This window comes from Terrapene carolina, unplaced genomic scaffold (genome assembly GCF_002925995.2).
Source record: "Terrapene carolina triunguis isolate 2854851 unplaced genomic scaffold, T_m_triunguis-2.0 Scaffold167, whole genome shotgun sequence".
Taxonomy (NCBI): Eukaryota; Metazoa; Chordata; order Testudines; family Emydidae; genus Terrapene; species Terrapene triunguis.
Window position 1 is genome coordinate 230,946 of NW_020664518.1, and position 23,658 is coordinate 254,603.

At 51.0% G+C, this 23,658-nt stretch overlaps 1 protein-coding gene across 1 annotated transcript in view; it reads left to right on the forward strand.

The window, feature by feature from the left end:
• Nucleotides 1-23,658, forward strand: part of LOC112117217 (capping protein, Arp2/3 and myosin-I linker protein 2-like) — a 104,800-nt gene that overhangs the window by 1,030 nt on the left and 80,112 nt on the right. The window contains 7 exon segments of the mRNA XM_029912032.1: nucleotides 5,243-5,334; nucleotides 5,652-5,702; nucleotides 9,640-9,699; nucleotides 13,823-13,944; nucleotides 15,507-15,604; nucleotides 16,566-16,636; nucleotides 18,693-18,786. Coding sequence (XP_029767892.1) covers nucleotides 5,243-5,334; nucleotides 5,652-5,702; nucleotides 9,640-9,699; nucleotides 13,823-13,944; nucleotides 15,507-15,604; nucleotides 16,566-16,636; nucleotides 18,693-18,786 — 588 coding nt within the window.

Consider the following 23,658-nt stretch of genomic DNA (forward strand, 5'->3'; position numbering starts at 1 on the left):
GTCCTAAGTGCAGGACTCTGCACTTGTCCTTGTTGAACCTCATCAGGTTTCTTTTAGACCAATCCTCTAATTTGTCTAGGTCCCTCTGTATCTGATTCCTACCCTCCAGCGTATCTATCACGCCTCCCAGTTTAGTGTCATCTGCAAACTTGCTGAGAGTGCAGTCCACACCATCCTCCAGATCATTAATGAAGATATTAAACAAAACCGGCCCCAGGACCGACCCTTGGGGCACTCTGCTTGAAACTGGCTGCCAACTAGACATGGAGCCATTGATCACTACCCGTTGAGCCCGACGATCTAGCCAGCTATCTATCCACCTTACAGTCCATTCATCCAGCCCATACTTCTTTAACTTGGCGGCAAGAATACTGTGGGAGACCGTATCAAAAGCTTTGCTAAAGTCAAGGAATAACACATCCACTGCTTTCCCCTCATCCACAGAGCCAGTTATCTCCTCATAGAAGGCAATTAGGTTAGTCAGGCATGACTTCCCCTTGGTGAATCCATGCTGACTGTCCTGATCACTTGCCTCTCCTCTAAGTGCTTCATAATTGATTCCTTGAGGACCTGCTCCATGATTTTTCCAGGGACTGAGGTGAGGCTGACTGGCCTGTAGTTCCCCGGATCCTCCTTCTTCCCTTTTTTAAAGATGGGCACTACATTAGCCTTTTTCCAGTCATCCGGGACCTCCCCCGATCGCCATGAGCTTTCAAAGATGATGGCCAATGGCTCCGCAATCACATCTGCCAACTCCTTTAGCACCCTCGGATGCAGCGCATCCGGCCCCATGGATTTGTGCTCATTCAGTTTTTCTAAATAATCCCGAACCACTTCTTTCTCCACGGAGGGCTGGTCACCTGCTCCCCATGCTGTGCTGCCCAGTCCAGCAGTCTGGGAGCTGACCTTGTTTGTGAAGACAGAGGCAAAAAAAGCATTGAGTACATTAGCTTTTTCCACATCCTCTGTCACTAGGTTGCCTCCCTCATTCAGTAAGGGGCCCACACTTTCCCTGACCACCTTCTTGTTGCTAACATACCTGTAGAAACCCTTCTTGTTACTCTTAACATCCCTTGCTAGCTGCAACTCCAAGTGTGATTTGGCCTTCCTGATTTCACTCCTGCATGCCTGAGCAATATTTTTATACTCCTCCCTGGTCATTTGTCCAATCTTCCACTTCTTGTAAGCTTCTTTTTTGCGTTTAAGATCAGCAAGAATTTTACTGTTTAGCCAAGCTGGTCGCCTGCCATATTTACTATTCTTTCTACACATCGGGATGATTTGTTCCTGCAACCGCAATAAGGATTCTTTAAAATACAGCCAGCTCTCCTGGACTCCTTTGCCCTTCATGTTATTCTCCCAGGGGATCCTGCCCATCTGTTCCCTGAGGGAGTCAAAGTCTGCTTTTCTGAAGTCCAGGGTCCGTATTCTGCTGCTCTCCTTTCTTCCTTGTGTCAGGATCCTGAACTCGACCATCTCATGGTCACTGCCTCCCAGGTTCCCATCCACTTTTGCTTCCCCTACTCATTCTTCCCTTGTGAGCAGCAGGTCAAGAAAAGCTCTGCCCCTAGTTGGTTCCTCCAGCACTTGCACCAGGAAATTGTCCCCTACACTTTCCAAAAACTTCCTGGATTGTCTGTGCACCGCTGTATTGCTCTCCCAGCAGATATCAGGGTGATTAAAGTCTCCCATGAGAACCAGGGCCTGCGATCTAGTAACTTGTGCTAGTTGCCGGAAGAAAGCCTCGTCCACCTCATCCCCTGGTCTGGTGGTCTATAGCAGACTCCAACCACGACATCACCCTTGTTGCTCACACTTCTCAACTTTATCCAGAGACACTCAGGTTTTTCTGCAGTTTCATACCGGAGCTCTGAGCAGTCATACTGCTCTCTTACATACAAAGCAACTCCCCCACCTTTTCTACCCTGCCTGTCCTTCCTGAACAGTTTATATCCATCCATGACAGTACTCCAGTCATGTGAGTTATCCCACCAAGTCTCTGTTATTCCAATCGCATCATAGTTCCCTGACTGTGCCAGGACTTCCAGTTCTCCCTGCTTGTTTCCCAGGCTTCTTGCATTTGTGTATAGGCACTTAAGATAACTCATGGATCGTCCCTCTTTCTCAGTATGAGACAGGAGTCCTCCCCTCTTGCGCTCTCCTGCTTGTGCTTCCTCCCAAGATCCCATTTCCCCACTTACCTCAGGGCTTTGGTCTCCTTCCCCCGGTGAACCTAGTTTAAAGCCCTCCTCACTAGGTAGCAGACCCTGCTGCTGCTGCCCCCTGGGTAATTGGGTGCAGATCAAAGGGTTAGTTGATGGCAGCCATTAGCACCTTCCTGGTAAGTTACAGACTCCCAGCTCCTGTTCACCTTAAAAAGACTGACACTCTAATCTCCCTGGCAGACAGAAAAGAATTCTGAATGGTGAGGAGGGTGACAGAACCCTGAGCTGTGGGGAAGGGGGATTGGGGAGACACACAGAGCCCTTTGTATGCAGGGGGGAGAATGGGGGACAGGCCTTGGGGGACACAGCCCCTGGCATGGGGGAAAGGTGGAATGGGGACACACCCAGCCCCGGGGCATAGAGGGCATGTGGTGGAGGGGATATAGGGGGAGAATAGGGCAGCGTGGTATGGGGGAGGGGGAAAGGAGGGCACACACAGAGCCCCTGGCAGGAGGGCTCTGTACAATGTGCTCGGATAACAGAAGCTACAAAGCACCCCCCCCACACACACACAAGGGGTTTCGGAGTTGCACAGACAAAGGCCAAGGTCGCAGACATTCATGCCACTGCAGTAGCCGTAGGAGCCATAGCTCAGACCAGCAGAGACATGTTCTCCCCCAGAAGCAAGGAGCTTGAACTCCACATCCCCCACAGCCACCAAGCCACGTACCTAAAACCAGCCAGCCAGACCAGAACAAAACACTTTGTGAACAGAGCCAGGTCTGATGTCTGCTCCTGCCACTGGAGGCAGGGGTGCAATGGGTCCCCCTCTGGGCTGGGTCCACGGAGGATGTGTCTGTGCAGCCCCCAGGTGGGGAGCCTGGCTCTCTAGCTCAGCCCGTGGATGTGGGTGGAGGCTCCTGGTTCAATCTCTGGTGTTGGCCAAGATGGCGGCTGTCATAGCTGCAGCCCTTCCAAATTTTCCTGGCGAAGAGAAATCAGCCAGGATGAAATCCCTCTCCACCGCTCCATGTGACAGGCCTTGGCGAGCTACACTGCCTTCTGGTGGGAGCGGGAGAAGAGGACTGCACACTGTTTGTTGACAGTTAAATTACAGACCTGTAAACCAGCTACATCGTGTAACTCTGGCCTGTCAACCAGCTGTCTTATTTGTGGTGTATGACAAGCTCAGGCTGAGTAAGCAATCTGTGCATAGAATCATAGAATGTCAGGGTTGGAAGGGACCTCAGGAGGTCATCTAGTCCAACCCCTGCTCAAAGCAGGACCAATCCCCAGACAGATTTTTACCCCATTCCCAAAATGGCCCCCTCAAGGATTGAACTCACAATCCTGGGTTTAGCAGGCCAATGCTCAAACCGTTGAGCTATCCCTCCCACTTTGCAAGCATCCCCGTGTGGGCTAGTCCAGGACTGGATGATCAAACAATTAGCAAGGTGATTCAGCTCGTCAGCTGAGGACAGTTAAGAGAGAGTGGGGAAGGCTGGAAGGAGGATCCAGAGAAGCCCAGGGTCTCAGAGAGGTGAGATCTCTTCTCCCCAGACCCCCACGTCTGGGGAGAAGCTAATTCAGACACTATGGTAATAGCAGGGTCACGGTGATCAATCGAGTTTCATGTGAGCGCAGCCAATCGGTTCAGGAAGATGTGTCTACGCAAGAACATTTTCTGTTTGTGATGTAAGCCAAGGTCTGACCAGACGGACAGCTCAAAACTCTGCACCTCCAATGTCTCTTCCGGTAGATGTAGTGACCTCCCTTTGGGTCTAATTGTTAAGGATTTAGCAATTTGGGGCAAAAATGATCAGGCATCACAATGAGAGATTGTGTAGTGATCTGCAGTGACAAAGAAAAGGGCTTCACACTGGACGGGAGCAAACTCCAGGTTGGTCTGAGCAAGATTCCTTACAAAGGACATACAGGGGTGAAGGAGTTTGACTGGATACAAGAAAGGTGGAAGCAATTTCACAAATAGCCCCCAGACAAGGAGGCCTCAAAGACCCCAGGAGAGTCAGGGGTCCTCAGGCAACATATCTAAGCAAATGCATCCCTGCCGTGTTACAATGACACTATCCAAAATGGCACTAGGGTGACCAGCAAGGGAAAAGCTTTTGGGAGTGAAAGAAAAATCCTCACAGAGGCACATTTATGGCAAGAGTCTGAGATGAAGAGTGAGCCTGAGGGGCTGTCTACGCAGGGCGTTAGCTCCTGGCAAGCCAGGGAGTGACTACAGAGCAGCAGCTTGCTGTGTGGACACTGTTACAATGCACTAACTGTTCTGTAGTGCATGTGGACACACAGCAATGGCCATGTGGGACGTTACTCCATGACAAGCTATTGCTCTGTAGATCTTCACCAGGGCTTGCCATACGCTAATGTCCTGTGTAGACAAGTCCTGAGATCTCCACGCGTTTGAAAACAAGAAGTGGGCGTGTGATCAGAAATCCTCGAGGGTCAGTGCTGGAAGGCTATTAATAGATGTCCAAGAAGAGGCAGAATGATCTTCTCGTGTGTCCTGGGTCAGACCATCTCCCCAGACCCTATTCTGGACATCTCCACTGGTGTATCATCAGCAGGCTGCACACATTTGTGGTGGTTATTTTTGGCTTTGGAGGGTAAGATGTAACCACAGTCACTGCTATCAATGGATACCAGCCGCTGCCATGTGACAAGGGAATTAATGTATTTCCATGCCATGTGACTGGCAGCAGGACATGAAGAAAGGGTTGAGATTGATACAATGGTTTAGGGGATTGAGATCCATTAAAATCAGTGTGTCTAAGTCCCCTAGACTGCTTTGAAAATCTCACTCCAGTCTCTCTTACCAGCACCCCAGGTGTTATCCTCCTGTTTCCCCCTTCATGAGCCACCGGTAGTGGGGCATGGGGAATTCAGCTGCTGGCCAGACTGCCGAGAATGAAAAGCAGGGGTTAGCTGGTGCTGGCTGCGATGTGGACGGCATCTCACAGGGTGCTTTGGGGAGACCCCAATTTCTTTCACATGGGCCACTGATCAGCCTCCCCATCTCTGCCAGCTTGTTTGATTGGGTGTTGTCTTTTCAGACAGCATCACCGCCTTGCTGGGGTCAAAGGAAATCATCCTGGTGAAGCCTGTCCAGCTGCAGGTCAAATCCAAGTCTGAAGACGACATCTTGGTACGTTCTGGTAACTCAGGAATTTCATCCCATTGTTCTGGGTCTGAGCCTAGAATTCCCAGGCTTGGGTCTCTGACATGTGCTGGACGCGCAGATGGGTGGCAGCTCTGCAGGTTAATTACGTGCCCACAGATTTGTTCTGATGTCATGTACCACTCGTAAATTTTACCCTCTAAGGTAAAAATGTCCAAGCAGGGGGTTAGAATGGAAACACTTATGCGCCCTGAACTCCTGCTCCAGTGTTCGTAGGCTGTATAAATGCACAGCACTTACCCTCTCGATAATCACAGCCGTGACTCTGATTCCCCCCTGTGCAGGTTTTAACCCCCTGGAGGGCGTATGTGCTGCAGGTGCTGCTCCCGGGCAGGGTAAGTGCCTTCTCCGTGCGGGACCCAAGTTTGGGGGCTGATGTGAGCTGCACTTTTCCCAGGGGCATTAAGCTTTTCATGTACCTGGCATACGACCTTTAAAAGCAAAATGGATGGAAGGAGATCTCTAGTGTGGGGGAGGGTGGGGCCATGGGGGGAGGGGGGAAGACAGGTAACCTCTTCCAAAGCTAGGAAACTGCCCAGGTACTGATTTTCCAAGCTACAGCCCAGCCAGCATTCAATCCCACAGGCCGAGTGTGGTGAGAAGGCACCTGGAACATGCAGTCAGTGTCTAGTCCAAACTCCCTCCCCCGGGGCTGAGCTTTGTTAGGAGTAACACAACATCAGCCTTGGTCTCAGCTGGGCTGTTCCTAGCAATTCCCTGCAGAACCCTTTCTGTCTCGGACCCAGGTCCCTGTGCTGAGTCCCTCGCCCCTCCCAGCGCCCGGCTGAATGGCCACGTGGAGCCCTGCTCTGGCGCGTTAGGCAGGGCTCTTGCCACTGGTGCTGGGGAGGGTGGGAGGGTCAGTAGCACCGCAGGTATATTACGCAAACTTGCTGTAGCTTAACTTGCTGTTTCCTCTCCCCACCCACTCCCCTCTTTGTGTTGTCCACCTGCCCCCTGGGCCTTCGGCAGGACTCTTTGGACTCTCCTCTTCGCTCCTTTCCCCTCCGGCATTTTCTCTCCTCCATCGCAGGCTCTTCCCTGGCCCTTGTAGCCCTTGCTCAGGGTGGCACACATCCCTTCTCTGGGCTGAGCAGAGTCCAAGGCCAGAAGGGACCACTGTGATCATCTGGTCTGACCTGCTGGACAGCCCAGGCCAGAGACCTGCCCACAATAATCCCCAGCGCAGAGCTTTCAGAGAAACATCCCATCTTGGTCCGCCATGGCCCTTGAAGAGTTGTCGCCATGGTTAATTACCCTTCCTGTTATGCATTTACACCTTCCTTACAGTCTGAATTTGTCTGGCTTCCATCCCGTGGCTCCTATGAGACCTGTCTCTGCTAGATAGAAAAGCCCGTTATAAGCTAAACAGGGTTATGTCGCCTGTGATGGCAGGGCGCTGGAGGCCTTTCCCATCCTACGGATGTATGATCCCTAGGGAGACAGTCCCCGGTCCCTAGGCCAACTAGCGAGTGTTCTTATTTAGCTCCTGTCCATGCTGCCAGCCTTGGGTTCCAATCCTGGGCCTGTGTTGGGGATCGCCGCTCCCCCTTGTTGCTCTGTCTCCTTGTGGCTAGAGTGCCAGAGCCTCTCACCCTCTAGCAGTGGATGAGAGCGAACGGGTGCCAATGTGAATTTGCTGTCACCCTTCAAAGGCACAGGCATTAACAGCCCCATTACAGAGTGTCAGAAATGTGGGGCTGGAAGTGAAACCTAGACCAGCCCAGCCCTGATAGGGGTTTGTCCAGCCTGTTCTCAAAACCATCTAGTGACGGAGATTTCACAACCTTCCTTGGAAGCCTGTTCCAGAGCTAAACTACCTTTAGACTTGCACAGTTTTTCCTAATATCTGATCTATATCTCCCTTGCTGCAGATTAAGCCTACTGCATCTTGTCAGTGGCCACAGAGAACAGTTGATCACCAGGCTCTTTATAACAGCCCTGAACATAGCTGATGACTGTTCTCAGATCCCCGGGCCTCAGTTGTCTCTTCCCAGAACTAAACATGCCCTGTTTTTTTAACCTTTCCTCACAGGTCAGGTTTTCTATTTTTGGGGGGTCATTTTTGTTGCTCTCTTCTGGACTCTCCAATTTGTCCACATCGTTCTAAGGTGGGGTGCCCAGAACTGGACACAGGACTCCAGCTGGACCTCACCAGCGCCGCGTAGCGCGGGACAGTTACCTCCCGTATCTCGTACAACACTGCTGTTAATACACCCCAGCATGACATTTGCCTCTTTCACAGCTGCAGTGCACTGCTGGCTCATATTCCATTTGTAGGCCACTAGAACCCCCAGATCCTTCTGCAGTACGGCCCCCCCAGTTTGTAGTTGTGCCTTTGATTTGCCCTTGTCTGTCTTGCATTTCATCTTACTGATTTCACACCAATTCTCCAGCTTGTCAAGGTCATTTTGAATTCGAATCCTGTCCTCCAGAGTGCGTGTAACCCCTCCCAGCTTGGTGTCATCTGCTCATGTGAAAAGCTTATTCTCCACTCTGCTATCCAAGTCATTAATGAAAATACTGACGAGTACCAGCCCCCAGACCAGCCCCGTGAGACCCCACTAGAGACGTTGTGAGTGGTCACGGGAAGCTGGTAGCAAGAGTTATTGTGTCAAAGGGCTTTGGCCTGGGCCTGTTGAAGTCACTGGGAGCTTCACACAAGCCCGTTACCTGTGTAGCCAGGCAGGCTTCTCATAAAAGCCCCCAAGGGCTGAGCCTTGCCCAGGAGCACGGGTGACATCTCTGATCTTGCAATGCATTGTGGGCTGGAAAAATGTCACCCTCGTTGCTCAGCTGGGCCAAACCCACACTGAAGCCTGCTCCTGGCCCCCCGGGAACACCCTTCATCCCTCGCCCCTTCCCAGAACCAGCATCCCCCCTCGTCCCTCCCATAAACTCCAGCCCCTTGCAGATCCCAGTACTTTGCGTAGAGCTGACTGCTCCAGGACTTGCCTGGCATTCCTGAGCTCTGCTGCGTCAGTCCCGAGGGCAAGTTCCCAGTAGGAAAGTCCAAGGATTTAGACCCCGGCCTCGCCCTTTCAGCCGCACTAGCACAATAAGTGTTTCCCAGTGAAAGCTCCATTGAGCCCCCAGCATCCTTCCAGCTAAAAGGGAGGAGCGGGGCAGCAGGGGAAGCTGCTCTAAGCCTCACATGGAGGTGGTCACTCTCCTTGTCAGCCTGACAAATGCTAACAGTCAGGCAGTGAGCAACTCGGCAAAGTTAACTGTCTGTCAAGCGAAATAGCCCAAGGAGGAAGTGCCTGCGGAGCTGCAGCTGGGTATAAACAAGGGGGCCCTGGCCAGGTGGTGCATCTGTGAGCACTCAGGGTAAACTCGTATGTGCATGGGGCGTGCAAACACGACCCCGTGTCCACATGGACGGGAGCTGGGGCCAGGTGCCTGGAGCACAACGCACACACAGAGGCCCGGGGAGCGTTGTGTGCGGGGAGGGGCTGAAGAAGGGTTTGTCTCGAGTTTCTTTTTTAAACTTTCCGATTTCCCACACTCCCACTGAAATCTCCATCGCCTTCCCCCGCAGAGGAAGCGGAGCAGGGAGCACAATGGAAAGCAAATGGCTGCAGCCTGCGCGATAGCTCTGAGCGGTGTGAACCACCCTGGTCAGCTCACTGGCCAGTGACGGGCAACGCTGTCAAAGTGTGGGTGAGGGCGGAGAGCCGCTCCTGGCTGGCGTGTGCTCCGGAGGCCCCTTTCCATCGTCTCTGGCCCTCTCGCTGTGATGGGGCACAAAGGCCGGGGGGGGGGGGGGGGGGGGGGGGGGGGGGGGCAGAAGGGGCTCAGCATTGTTGGGGTGTCTCAGAGGGAAGGTGGGGCATGGACACTAACACCCAGGGGTGTGGTGCACCCACCATGCCCATCAGCTGCAGCTGGATTGGTGGGTGCCTCTGCATGAGAGACTGGCTCCGTGCTGTCTGGGGGAGGGGAGCGCAGGCTGGGACTTAGATGTTCAGTTTGAGGTGACTGGGAGGCTTGGGCTGGGAGGGGGGTCAGGCTGGGGTTGGGAGTCAGGGTGTGTGGGGGTCCAATCGGGGAAGCGGGCTGGTGCTGGGATGGATTTAGGGCTGCGGGGGAGGACAGCTCAGCCTGGGTAGCTCATGTCCTGCTGCTGGCCGGGGCAGGCCTGGGCTGGGCTCCGGCAGGTCGGGCAGCAGGGGTGCTGTGCCACACTTGGCCCCCGGCGGCCCGTGGGGGTCACAGCCCATGTTGGGGCTGGGCACGGGGCTGGCCATGGTCTGACCCTTTTTTCCTCAGGTGTGGAGCAGCTTCAGCTTCCTGGAGGTGAGAGAGATCACGATCCAGGAGCCCAGCCTGGTGAGTGCAGCCAGGGAGCCACCGCTCAGGACCCCCAGTGACAGCCCATCCACCCCTCTGTCAGGACAGCCCTCCCCCATCCACCCTATTGGGACACCCACCCCCATCGGGACAGCCCCAGGATACTCTCCTGCACCCAATCCTGTTGGAACCGCCCCCATCCATTCTTATGGGGACATCCCCAGAGACCCTGGCCTGGCAGGGACCTCCTGGGGAAGCCCCAAGCCTGGGCAGGTGGGAGGTGCTGCTGCAGAGGGGGAGCTCTGGAGCTGGCTTGGTGCCCTCCCCACGGGAGGGAGCTGAATCTGCACAGGCCAGCCCCTCCCCTGCAGTCCCAGGGCGCTGTGAGTTGAGTAGTGCCCTAGAGCCAGGGATGGGAAGGTGCAAACATCCATCCTGATAGAGCGTTCTCCCCATTGCTGCAAAAGGAGCCAGTCCCTGCCCACGAGCAGCCCTTGGAAGCCTAGCCTGCCTTCAGTGCTGGGGAGGCAGGACCCCATGGTGCCAGGTGCTGGACAAATGCAGAACACAGAGACAGCAGTGCTGGGGTGGGCTTGGGGTCTCTTGCCAACTGTGACGCCGTGGGTAGTCTCCTGCCTCTCTGTGACTCTGTTGTGGTGACATTTACTGAGCTCTAAGATCTAGGCTAAATGTTCATTCCTATTTATTGGCTGGCAAACGAAGCCCCTTACTGAAATGCTGTCCTTATATTTCCCAGTACCGTTGCCTCTAGGAGCCGGGGTACAGCCCAACTAAATCTAGAATCTCTCCAAACAGACCTGCGAGGGAGAGGGCTGGCTTTGTTTGCCTCGAGTGACGCTACTTTCCAGTGGGACTGGAAAAGCTGCAGCTCCATTTGTACCTCTGACTTCTGTAGAACAAAAGGGGTTTGTGCATGTTGCAGGTCATGGCAGTGTAAAATGTTTGGCAGGAAAATAAGAGAGTTCACAACGTCATTATCTTTTCTCGTGTCCACAGCCTCTTCTGCATTTCAGGGCCTTGGTGTGTATCAAGTGCGTCTAGATTACCCAGGCCAATACACATGTAGCTGGAGGGTGTGTTAAAACCTGGTAAAACCTCTTACAGAGGAGATTATGTATCTGGCAAACCTGAACGTTGCCTGACCTGTAAAACAGGCAACATAAGAAAACACCATTCTGAATACTTTGAATGAAGCCCTCATCAGACTGCAGCTGCTGTTAGCCAGCACAGTTTGCTATTTGTATAATTGATGTAGATGTTGCTGTGGCCAGGGCCATCCCTAGGCATACACAGCATATGCAGCTGCGTAGGGGACCATGAAAATTGGGGCACCAAATTGCCCCAAATTTCATGGTGTCCTAGGCAGCTGCGTGCTGCATACGCGGCAGCCCCAGCCCCTGTGACCAGTCCTATCCCTCGACCGGCCCCCCTTGCAAGGGGCAGGGCTGCCCCTAGGGGGGCGTGGGGCCCCGGACAACTCCCTCCACCCTGCCTCTGACCCTTCCCCCCTGCTCCGCCCCTGGCCTGCCCCCATTCCACCTCTTCCCCCAGCGACCCCGCACTTACCGGCAGTGGCGGGAAGCGGAGCCACGCGGCCCCAGCCCGCTCTACTCCGCCACCTCCCAGCCGTGGCGCTCCGCTTCCCGCCGCCGGTGAGTGCGTGGAAAGGATCGCCCCCCGTACTCACTGGCGGCAGGAAGCGGAGCGACACAGCCCCAGCCTGCTCCGCTTCCCTTGCCCCGGCCCCAGCTATGTCGCTTGGGTTGGGGAAAGGACCGCCCCGGCTCTCACCGGTGGCGGGAAGCGGAGTGTCGCGGCTGGGAGCTGGTGGAGTAGAGCGGGCTGGGGCCGGGCTGCTCCACTTCCCACCGCTGCCGGTGAGTGCAGGGGGGATCCCTTCCCCCAAGCCCCCTCCCCCGAGTGACACGGCTGGGGCCAGGGCGAGGGAAGTGGAGCGGGCTGCTCCCGGCCCCCTGCTAATCCTCTGGGCCACTTTGGGCCTGTGGGGCCCCCAAAAGTCACCCCCCCTTAGCTCCTGCCTCCCAGACTGGGGGGGGGGGCCTGGGGCCCCACACAGCCCCCCGTGGGGGGGCTGCCTAGGGCACCCAAATGGCTAGGGATGGCCCTGGCTGTGGCTGTGGATAACCATAGTTTAGAAGTTGCTGCTGTTTGTTGGGAGTTACGCAGGCAGTCCCTTCAGCAATCAGGTTATGTGTTTCACTAGAACCTTGTTTGTGGAGTGGGAAATGGAAAGTCTATTACAAGTATCACACTTATTATTAACAAAGACATTGCTAGAGAGGATTTGCAAAGGACGGTAACAGGAGTAAAAGAAGGACGGACTTGGGTGGACTGGAAATGTATATTAGAACTAGAAGAGGTACGTTAGTCAAACACGAGTTATTGGACTCGGTCAGGAGTAAATGGGTGACATTTTGGGGCCTGTAACACAAGGGGTCAAACTAGTTGATCTAATGGTCCTGTCGGGCTTTAGAAAACGAAGAATTTACTGGACAAAATTCAGGTGCAATCTCAGAGTTCAAAGGCTCTGCACCCTCTGCTATTGGCCTATTGCCCCTAGTGACCCCCCCAGAGAAATAGCAATTGATTTGTCTTACAAAGCTATCGTGAGAATTTGCCAGGCGTAAAATACTCGTCATGCTTGCCGTGATGACATGTGAAGAACAAATATTGTAGTCGTCTGTCAGAAATGTGTGTCCTCAGAGCAGCTAGACTTTGGCAAGGCTGGCCTAGGAGAATTGTGCTTTTCCAGATTAAATGCAAAGTATTCCTTTATTTTTCACGTAGCTAATAATCATCTGAAACAGATTCGCTACGGGAAGTCTGGCTTGGGCAATTTGCTCCTGGCTTCCTGGGGTTAAATTTTCCAGGGGATTCTCCAGGCACTTCCCCTGCCTTGGGGGTTTGCTCCTGTGGGTGAGGGGCTGGAGCTGCAGAGAGCAGCAAGAGGTGAATTTATTTGATTTAGTGCAGTCTTGTAAAATCCTCCTGCCCTGCGGGGCCAGTGAGTTATTTTGATGGGCCAATAAAGCATGATTAATTGTTTTCTTTATTATCGTGGCAAGGGATGGGGGCAGAATGAGAAGATTTTTATGCCTGGATTTGTATGTTTTCATGAGAAATTTGCCAGACTGCTGTAGCATAAGGATGATTTAGTTGTTTATTTCCTGACGATACGGCTACTAGTTTATTTCTGAAAGTTTATTATGGAGACTGAGTTGAGTTCTCCACTGAAAGCCAGGATTCAGCCAGTTTGTTATGTATGAAAAATCCTTGTCAAAATTACAGCACTGGCTCGTTGAGAATGGAATTAATTTTCTCAGAATTTAGTGAATCCATTAATTAGGTCAGGAGTTAAAATGTAATCTAAAATGGATCCTTTCATAAATGTGGCACCCTGTACCTGACCTTTTTCTTTAACCCGAATGCTCTTGGTAACAGGCTAACACTGACTGCAGGTAGTGATGCCAAGAGAGGGAAAATCAAATCAGATGTGTCTTAAAATCAATTTTATCTGGAACCACAAACCAATAGTTATTGTAAGGTGTCACGGCAGGGCAGAGTTAAGGTTGTTTGGGTGCCACAATTGCACATTTCCATCCCTTATCTGGTTTGCATTTCTTTTAAGTTTAGCCTTAACTTTGGATTTCCTGGGTTTATAATACTTTGGTTTTGGCGCACGTACAGTACCTGTAACATACACCTCTACCCCGATATAACGCGACCCGATATAACACGAATTCAGATATAATGTGGTAAAGCAGCACTCCGGGGGTGTGTGTGTGTGTGCACACTCCGGTGGATCAAATCAAGTTTAATATAACGCGGTTTCACCTATAACACGGTAAGATTTTTTGGCTCCCGAGGACAGCGTTATATCAGGGTAGAGGTATATTCTATGCCAAATTGCTGATACGTTTTTCTCAAGCTTAGCTCTATTGAAACTTAGTCTTTGTCTGAGAATTATAAGCAATAATGCTAAGGATATTTAGCGTGGCGAGAGCTTGCCATCTTAGCGCACGGCTTTGCTCGTTTGCTCCCTTTGTGGTAGCATCTGAGGGGTTTTATTAAATGTATTCTCTGTTTGCTGCCTCAAATGTCATTTGTCTCATCTCCTCAGGTTGTCATAGATACAGATACAGCCTCTTACGCCTTCCAGCTCGTGTCACTGGATGACTTGGAGCAGGTGGTCAGCCATATCATCATGTCGCTTAAGAAAGTCTTTCCAGACTCTTTCCCCGGGTAAGGCTGTTCCTGAAACGTTTGCTTAATGGTTATAACGGGCCAGACTGCCTTGTCGCTGGCAGAGCTCTGTCGAGACCTCCTAGAGCTCCCTGACCTTATATCCTTGTCATTTTGCGTGTACAGTAACTCCTCGCTTAACGTTCCTGAAAAATGCGACTTTAAACGAAACGATGTTAAGCGAATCCAATTTCCCCATAAGGATTAATGTAAATAGGGAGGGTTAGGTTCCAGGGAATTTTTTTTCGCTAGACAAAAGACTATATTTGTATATACACAGATACACAGTATAAGTTTTAAACAAACAATTTAATGCTGTACACAGCAATGATGATTGTGAAGCTTGGTTGAGGTGGTGGAGTCAGAGGTGGAAGAGGGTGGGATATTTCCCAGGGAATGCCTTACTGCTAAATGATGAACTAGCACTCGGCTGAGCCCTCAAGGGTTAACACATTGTTGTGCATGTAGCCTCACACTCTACAAGGCAGCACGAATGGAGGGAGGGGAGACAGCATGGCTGAGAAAGACAGAGACATACACCGTGTGTGTGTGTGTGTGTGTGAGAGAGAGAGAGAGAGAGAGATGTGCATTGCCCCTTTAAGTACGCTGACCGCACTGTAAGTACACTGCCCTTTTAAGTAGATCAGCAAGTTGAGACAGCAGCTGCCTCCAGCAAGCTCCCTCCATCCTGAGCCCTGTCCTGTTCCCCCCCTGCTCTGTGGAGATGAGGTACAGGAGTGGGAGGCAGGAGTGGGGGGATGGGGCACCCTGACATTAGCACCCCTCTTCCCCCCCCCCCGCACAGCAAGCAGGATGTTTCTGGGAGCAGCACACGGCAGAGGGCAGGAGCAGCACACGGCAGTGGGGGGAGGGACAGCTGAACTGCCGGCAATTGATAGCCTGCTGGGCAGCTGCCGCACAGGGAACTTAGGGGAGCGGGGGGCTGCCGGTCCACCCTGGTTCCAAGCCCCCACCAGCTAGCTGCAATGGGCTGCTCTTCCTGCAAGCAGTGGACAAGGCTGCCAAACAACGTTCTAAGGGAGCATTGCGCAACTTTAAATGAGCATGTTCCCTAATTGATCAGCAATGAAACATCATTAACCGGGACGACTTTAAGTGAGGAGTTACTGTACAGAATTTAAATTTGGGGCCAAATGTATGTGTGTTACAATGTCCCTTTAATACAAAGGCAGTTGGGCTAGTGGCTGGAGCTCTGGACTGGGTTCTATTCCTGGCTCCCCCACTGGCCTGTTGGTTGACCTTGGGCAACTCACTTCACCACTCTGTGCCTCAGTTTCCCCAACTGTAAAATGGGGATAATGATACGGCTCTCCCTTGTAAAGTGCTTTGCAATCTGCTAATGGAAAAGTGCTAGATAAGAGCTAGGGATTATAAGAAAGAACACATAAAGGGTATGGATGGTTACAAAGTAAATTCATATGAAGTGTTCCTAATAGAGTGAGCTCGCCTGTTTCCAGTCAATATAAGCCAATATGTAGGATTGAGGATGTTTTCTTCCTACCACCCCATTTCTTTACTTAACCATGGGTTATTTTTCGTAGAAAACTGCTCAAAAACTATCCCCCCAGTTTGTTCGAGAGAATTCAAAGAATAACAGACTCCCTGAAGGAAATGCTGCAGAATAACCAAGGACCGTGTGGTAATCAGACTTTGCTTTGTGAACATACATCACAGAAAAGCGAAAACACTGTGAAGAGCCCTCACACACCAAGTGGTGGGAGACTTAGCAGCTTGGGGTGGAGTTTTCAAAAGCTCGGGTGACTTCAATGGAAGCAGGGCTAGGGCAATGTGAAGTGCTTTTGGAAAAATCCACCTTTGCTGTTTAGCAATTAACTTTCATCAGGAAGAAAATAAGTGGCAGCGAACACTGGTGCCCGCAGCCATTTGCACGTTAGGCACAGTGCATACCATGGCAGGAGTCTGACCACTCGGAGTCACTCTGGCCATTGTCATAAGCTGGGAAAAATATTTACATGACATTGGCACCAGTCCTACAAACACTTCCATATGTATTGGATTCCCATGAGTAGTCCCATTGAAGTCAGTTGCATGTCTGAAGCAGGGTTCCTGTGGAAAAAACAGTATGTGACTGTGTAATTAAAGGTTATACCATGATTACACACAAGGGGGCATCATTAAGGTTGCCCATGCAGTTCCTAACTTTTCCGGGCTTAGCTTTGCAATCTTTTTGTATATATATTGCAATATTTTTTCTATAATTTCAATAAGAAAAACTTTTAAATGGAATTCTGTGATCAAAACATTCTGATTTAAATAAAGGATCTTTTAGCCTGAGAAGTTTGTGTATTACAAATAATGTCTTGGTCCAGTAAAAGAGGTTAGATAACTCAATGAAAGAAAGAACTCAAGATAAGTAATTAATGAGTCAGTCAGTACCAAACAGAGAGGCACCCAATCCATGATTCAGCACTGCGCTGGGAGAAGTGAGGGTTTAATTGGACTTTTCATTCTAGCCCTCTCTTTTCTGGATCCCAAACTGTATTAGTTTCTATCCTTCCCCAAATGTCCCTTTTTCTCTTTCTACATTTCCTCCATGTGCTGCTGCTAACGTTTCTGTCAATATCATCTTCCATTTGTAGGTGGGTTTTCAGAGACATATGCTGCTTTATGTGACTACAACGGCTTCACCTTCAGAGAGGAGATCCAGTGGGTAAGCTTGTATGGAAGCAATTTCAACAGGTCATTTTAAGGACATAACATTAGGGGAGTTATCAGCTGGGTTTTGTACCTATCTGAAACAGTACCTGCTGTCTCTCCAGTTGGTTATAAGCCATCCTTTGGCGGGGGAGGGTTCCGTTTTTGTTTAATTTAGGCAAATGTTGCCTACTTTGCTTGTAATGGAGTGTGCTTGCGTGGTTGTCAAGGAAATCTCAGCAGCAATACCAGTCACTCAATAATCAGCATTGGAAATTACATCCCACTGTTTGCACTGGAGAGATACAGCTGGGCAAAGGGAGCCAAGCAGAGGAAAATGCTGTATAGCAGCACTTGAGAGGATCTCAGGAAACCTCCTGAACATACTGTAACTTCCTCTGAAGTGAGGTGAGCTCTGTCCAGGGGACTGGGAACTGGCTGAAGAGCAGTAAATTCAGTGTAAGGAGCTGGGAGGAGGTACCTAATGACATGGTGCCGAGATCCACGGGAGGTCGTCTTTTTAGCATCTTCATTAACTGTCTGGAAGCACGGTACCTTCCTACCACTCAAGATGTTGCAAACAGCAATGTGGAAAGAGCAATAATACAAAGGGCTCCGAAATCCAGGAAGAAAATAGGCAATTGAGATTGAAACCAAGAGAGATTTTTAATCGTTGAACAAACTATCCAGGGATATGGTGAACTCTCCATGTCTTGATGTCTTCAGTTCCAGGCTGGCCGCCTCTCTGGAAGAGGTGCTTTAGTCCAACACAAGGACTCAATACTGGGGTAGCTGGGTGTTACACAGGCGGTCCAAGTAGATGATCTAATGGTCCCTCCTGGCTGTATGCATCATAATAGTTCTGGGGGAGAATTACATGGAACAGATCCTCGTGGGCAGGGCGGTCCATGGAAAGAGAGCTAGGCGTGATCAGGAAGAATCAGGTTAGACCCAGCTTTAAAAGAACGGTGGCATGGCGTTCAGGGCTGCGTGCTCTCCATCTGGGAGGGAGATGGCAGCCCTCTTCCGTACAGTCCTGGGAAGGCTGCCCCTTGCTTGCTGTGTCTGTTTTCAGGCTCCTTTGGGCCATCCAGCTAGTGGCAAGCTGATGCTCCGCGAAATGAGAGGACAGATGAAGGGGTTGATTTGATGAGAGATTAAATGAACTCCACCACAGGCGTGTATTTCATGACATGCTGACTAACGGGGGAGAGGTTGCCAGCTGCAAGCCTTTGGGGTGAAATTGAACAAAGGGAAACTGAGGCTGACTATGAGGGGAAAGTGTCCCAGTGCTGTGAGATCGGTTGAAGTGTGGAGGAGCCATCCCAGGCCAGCAGGCAGCAGTGACGAGTCCTCAGGCTTGTGCTTCAGCCTCTCTTTTTTAGGAACTTCTTCAGAGACATGTCCTCCTCCTCCTCCGTCCAGCCAGTCCAGGCAGCTTTCAGAGCAGCGATGCCCTGCGGGGACAAGGCTGGGCCCAGTCCTTGGCAAGGCCGTGTCCCTAAAATGAATCCCCCAGTCACTGGGCATACTCCTGCCCTTCCCTTGCCCCAGCCCAGGAGGCTTACGGCACAGGCTAAGCCTCGGGCGGGCCTTGACGAGTGTCTGAGGCCTTCCCTCTTTGTGGCCAAGGCCACACAGCTTCACGCCCTGACATCAGGGCCTGTCCCGGGTCTCCCTCAGCTGCCAGATCTTCTCCCAGAGATCTCAGGTGCCCACAAAGAGAGGGGCCCAGCCTCGCAGAGGTCAGATGCCCTCCCATTGGCCAGCTCGACACAGTTGGTCTGTGGCAGGTGCATCCTTCAGACTGCAAGTGGCTGATCTGTGACTTTTTTATGTTGGAGGGGGGTGGGCGGGAATAGTGGGTGTATCAGGGGTGGGTTTCCCTTCCTCTGCTGTAACTTCTCACTGCTGGCTGCTTCCCCCCTCAGGAGGGTCAGTGGATGGTCTTGTCCCCTGGCAGACCATTCAAAGCTGACGCTCAGCATGTGTCCTGATCAGCACGGTGCTGTGCTGTAATCCGGCCTTGCAGCACTTCTCTGGGCTAACGTGCTGACCTGTCTGTCTGTTAGGATGTGGACAATATCTACCACAGCCAGGACTGCCGAGAGTTCAACCTGTTGGACTTCGCTCACCTAGAGAGCAGGTGAGTTGCTGCTGAAATCTGTGATCAAGATCATGCAAGACAAAGACAAGTAGCAAAATACGTTGTACCTGTAGCTACCCTGAGAATACCATTATACACAGTGGCCAGCGACCCTTTTAGCTAAATGTGCCCGCAGAGCAGCATTTCCAAATGGATTTGTACAGTACTCTGAAAAGTGACTCTCTATAAAAATGGCCTCTTCTTACTCCCGGACCTGCTCCTCAAGTATATTGGAGTCCAATCCGCTGGCTTTAGTGACTGAGGGCGGGTCTACATGCAAACTGGCCTGGAAATAACGAAATGGGGTGTAATTCACCCCTTTGTATATTCGTGTGATTCTGTCTGTGCGCACTCTTAGATCAACCTGTGTGTGTCTTATTTGGATTTAGTTTTGTCAGTGGGGGCAAATAAGATTTAAAATCTTTTGGTTTTTTTCCACTGACAAACTAAATCAAAGTAAGACACTCTTCAGCTGAACTAAGAATGGCCACATGCACAATTGCCCCAAAAGAACAAACGCTGTGAGTTACTCTGAGTTATTCTGGAGCCGGTTTGTTTGTAAACAAGCCCTAAGATAAGTGTTTGTTGTTCTTTTTACTCTGGTTATCCCTACAGGGCCAGGCCAGCCGTGGGAGAGTATAAGTGTCAATGGGCGTCAATTAATTTGCCAAGGTGCCTGTTAGATTTTCAAGCTGCAATTTAACAAACTCTATTTACTAATTTGATGTACGCTATGGCCAATACGGGGATGGGATTGAACGGGGATAACCACTTTTCATAATAATAGGAACAGCTACAGTAGCTCTTCCATTGGCAGGTCTCAGAGCACTTTACAGAGGACACAGGATCATCATACTTATTTTATCAATGGGGGACTCACAGTCTCACAGTCACCCAGCAAGCCAATGGCCCATGTCTCCCAAGTCACAGTCCATTGCTTTACCCACTAGGCAACATTGCCCAGCACTATACTTTTACTGAGTTCAGGGAGCACTCATTTGCTAATTTTCATGTTAGGTTCCTTTCTGGGCTATTTTTGACAGTACTTTTCAAATCAGGACACTTGGTTGCTCTTAGCCCAATCAATAGGGTTTTTAATTCAACAAGAATCACTTGGGTCTGTAATCAGTAGGTTTATAGATCAAGTTGATGTACATCAAATATTTGAAGCCTGTACCATGTGTAAACTATACGTGCACTCTAGTAAGCGATGAACACAGGCCAGTGTCGGGGTCGGGGCCCAGCAGCTATATACAGGAACGATACAAGTCACTAATCTCTCCCGTTTTTCTACTACCTTCTGTTGATATCCAGTAGATGGCGCAGGTGTATAGCAGACTCCTTTGATCCTTTTGTTATGGGAGGCTTTTTATGTTTCATTCTCAAGGGTTGTATTATGTGAGCAGGGGATGATCTCGCTATTGTGGGGAACCTCCCTGGCTTATACACGACCCCGGTGAAATGGGCTGGCGAAAGGATCTGAGTCCTCGCTCCCACTCCCTTTACCCAGAGGCCTGCCTGACCTCGAGGGCTCCCCTTCCCCCCTCCTGTGTGGCAGAGTCCTCGTAACCCCCACAAGGCTGGGCCCAGGATTCCTGGGGGGCTCGACCCCCAACCTTGTTCTGGTCACTTAGGGCAGGGGCTCGGGTGTCCCCACTCCAAGGTGCTCTTTCCACTCTGGACGCTTCCCTGACCCACTGACCATTACACACAGTTTAAGCAAATACAATTTATTAAACAGCAATCAATTAAAAAAAAATAAGGAAAAACTGGGAAAGGTTAAAGGAAAGCCCATCACCCTGCTCTGTGGCATGGGGACGTCACAACCAGCGTCTCTGGAATGTCAGGGCAGTTCACAGTCTGTTCCTCACACGTCCCAGGCCCCTGCCCAGGCCCTGGCTGTGCTGCAGGGAGGCTGTGGGTCGGACACTCGCTCTGGTGGTGGCCACACGCCCTCAGGGTCTAGGTGGCAGGACCCTTCCATCCAGTGTCAGCCCCTGCCCTGTCAGGGTTACGATCCCCCCCAAGTCTGCAAGGCCTCTGCGCTGGGCCTGCTGCCCAGGGTCCCCCTCGCTTTCCCCAGCCGGTCGCTGCACCCAGCTCTGGACTGCTCCAGCTCCACCCTGACTCTGCCTCAGCGCTGCTGCTGCTCTGCCTCCAGCTCCCTGGGCTGCGTCTCTGGCCCCTCTGGCTCTGGTTGCTGCAGCTCTGCTCCCAGCACAGGTCTGCTCTCCGGGCTGCTTCCGTGACTCTGCTCCCAGCACTGACCTGCTCCCTGGGCTGCTTCTCTGGTTCTCTCTGGCTGGCACGGCTCTGCTCCGCAGCTCAACTTGGGCCCCTGCTCTCTCCTTAGCTCGGCCCCACTCTGGGAGGAGAGGACCCCTGCCCCTGGCCTCCTGGCTCCCTCATTAGCCTGCCCGCCCTGTCAGTCAGGCTGACTTCTCCCCATTGTTCCTGGGGACTGTCAGTCTCAGGGTGCGGATTTCCCATCGACCCTTTTGGTACTGAGAGCTAGCAACCAACCCCCTCCTCCCCCCATCAAGGCTGATTCCCCACTCTGGCACTTCGAGTGCAGAAGGTGGGGGCCCGCAAGGATTCTAAAAATTAATACTGGCCACTCCAGGCTTGTATTAAACTCCCAAGGTTACAGCTTCTCTCTGACATTGGACGGGTAGATGCTGCCACCACCCAAATGCAACCCTCCTCCCCTTTTGAGAACCCAGGAAGGAGCACTTGGGAATTCCTTCCTGTGGGGTACCCTCAAGCCCTTTTACCCCTCTCCGGGGAAGAGCTGAGAAGAAAACAAAGGAAATTAGCTGTTGTCACCAACTAATCAAACAGCACAGACACGAACCTCTTAGAACACAACACTCCAAATCCAGTTCTTTAAAAAGGTAAATTTTATTAAAAACAAAAAGAAAGAAAATACATCTGGAACTTCGGCTTTTGCTAGATTTAAAAACCCACTTACAAAAACAAAACATCAAGAATAACCTTCTTGAGGTCCAGCTTAAAGGTTACAGGCAAAATAGAAGCATTTGGGGTTAGCACAGAGGAGTCCACAAGCCAATAAGAAATAAACAGAGATAATGACATCTTTCTAGACATTTTCTGATCTATTTACATATCTGGGGTTTCAAATGAGGAGTTTTAGGTATAATCTGATGATTTCCATACCTGACAAAAAGCTTTTTACAACATAGTCTCAGCCCTGTCTCTGCTCTGTCCTCTCTCTCTGGAGAACAACAATAGACAACAAAAGGAGAGTCTTGTTTCAATTTTAAAAAGTTCTAGCTCCCCCATTGGCTCTTTTGGTCAGGTGCCCACTCCTTTCCTTTTACCTGTGAACTTGTTAACCCTTCACAGGTAAAGCAAGTAGAGAACAACTACCAAGAGGGATTCTATAGCTAACTGGCTGGCTGGGTGTCCACAAACGGGAGCTCCCCCCCTCCCCATTTATCACCCCCCCACTGAGTTTCAGTAAGGGGACAACAGTCCCTTTACAATTAGTGTATTACCCGGAAAATTAATTGGAATTTCTCCCTTCCCTGCCCTATTTTTTAGCAATTTCTTTCTACCAGTTAGCTGCGTTTACCTTTCTGTGGTCCTTTTCCTTCTTGTGCCAGACAATTCATGTCATCTGCAGAGTGCACCAGTCGGTTCAGAAAGAAAAGCAATTCCTTCACAATTCTTCTGTATTTAGTAGATATGGTCTGTACCTTCTTTGCCTATATCAGATACCTTTGCCTATATCACATCCTTTAGGGCTGACAGCAGAAAGAGACATTATAGTGAAGAAACTGGACAGATTATTTACCTATAGAGAGCCACAGATCTGATTCATAAGGCAGACAAATATACAGCTTTTAATCTTTCACATTTGTCTTTTTTGGCTGTCACTCCTAAAGGATGTGAAATTAAAGGTGTCTGATATATACACCAATAGTATAGTTCTGTTATACACATATGAATGACTTCTTTGCGGGATCGAGAAGCTTTGATCCCGGAGCCTAGAGCTCTCTGGGTCACACAGTGAGCTCTTTCTGACTTTCACCTCTCTCCAAAACCTGATGAACTCCTGGAGCACAACGATCCACATGCAGAGGCAAACAGGGCATAGCCTTCTTTGTCATCTTCTGGCTGGTTCTTTGGAGTTAGAGGGACAGAGAAGGTCTATCCCAATGTCATTGAGAGACTCTTCCCTAGCAGCGGCGGCTCCAGGCACCAGCGCTCCAAGCGCGTGCCTGGGGCGGCAAGCCGCGGGGGGCGCCCTGCCGGTTGCCATGAGGACGGCAGTCAGGCAGTCTTCGGCGGCATGCCTGCAGGAGGTCTGTCGGTCCCCCGGATTCAGCGGCAATTCGGCGGCGGGTACCCCAAAGCCGCGGGACCGGTGGACCTCCCGCAGGCATGCCGTCGAAGGCTGCCTGACTGCCATGCTTGGGGTGGCCAAAAAACTAGAGCCGCCCCTGTTTCCTAGTCACGGACAGTCTGAAGATTTCATTTAAACATCGCATTTCCTGCCCCTTGGGGGAAGAGAGGTTCTGTAGACAATAAAAGCAGCAAAGAGTCCTGTGGCACCTTATAGACTAACAGACGTATTGGAGCATGAGCTTTCATGGGTGAATACCCACTTCTTCGGATGCATTTAGTGGAAATTTCCAGAGGCAGGTATAAATATGCAAGCAAGAGTGAGTCAGGCTAGAGATAACGAGGTTAGTTCAATCAGGGAGGGAGAGGTCCTCTGCTAGCAGTTGAGGTGTGAACACCAAGGGAGGAGAAACTGCTTTTGTAGTTGGCCAGCCATTCACAGTCTTTGTTTAATCCTGAGCTGATGGTGTCAAATTTGCAGATGAACTGAAGCTCAGCAGTTTCTGTTTGAAGTCTGGTCCTGA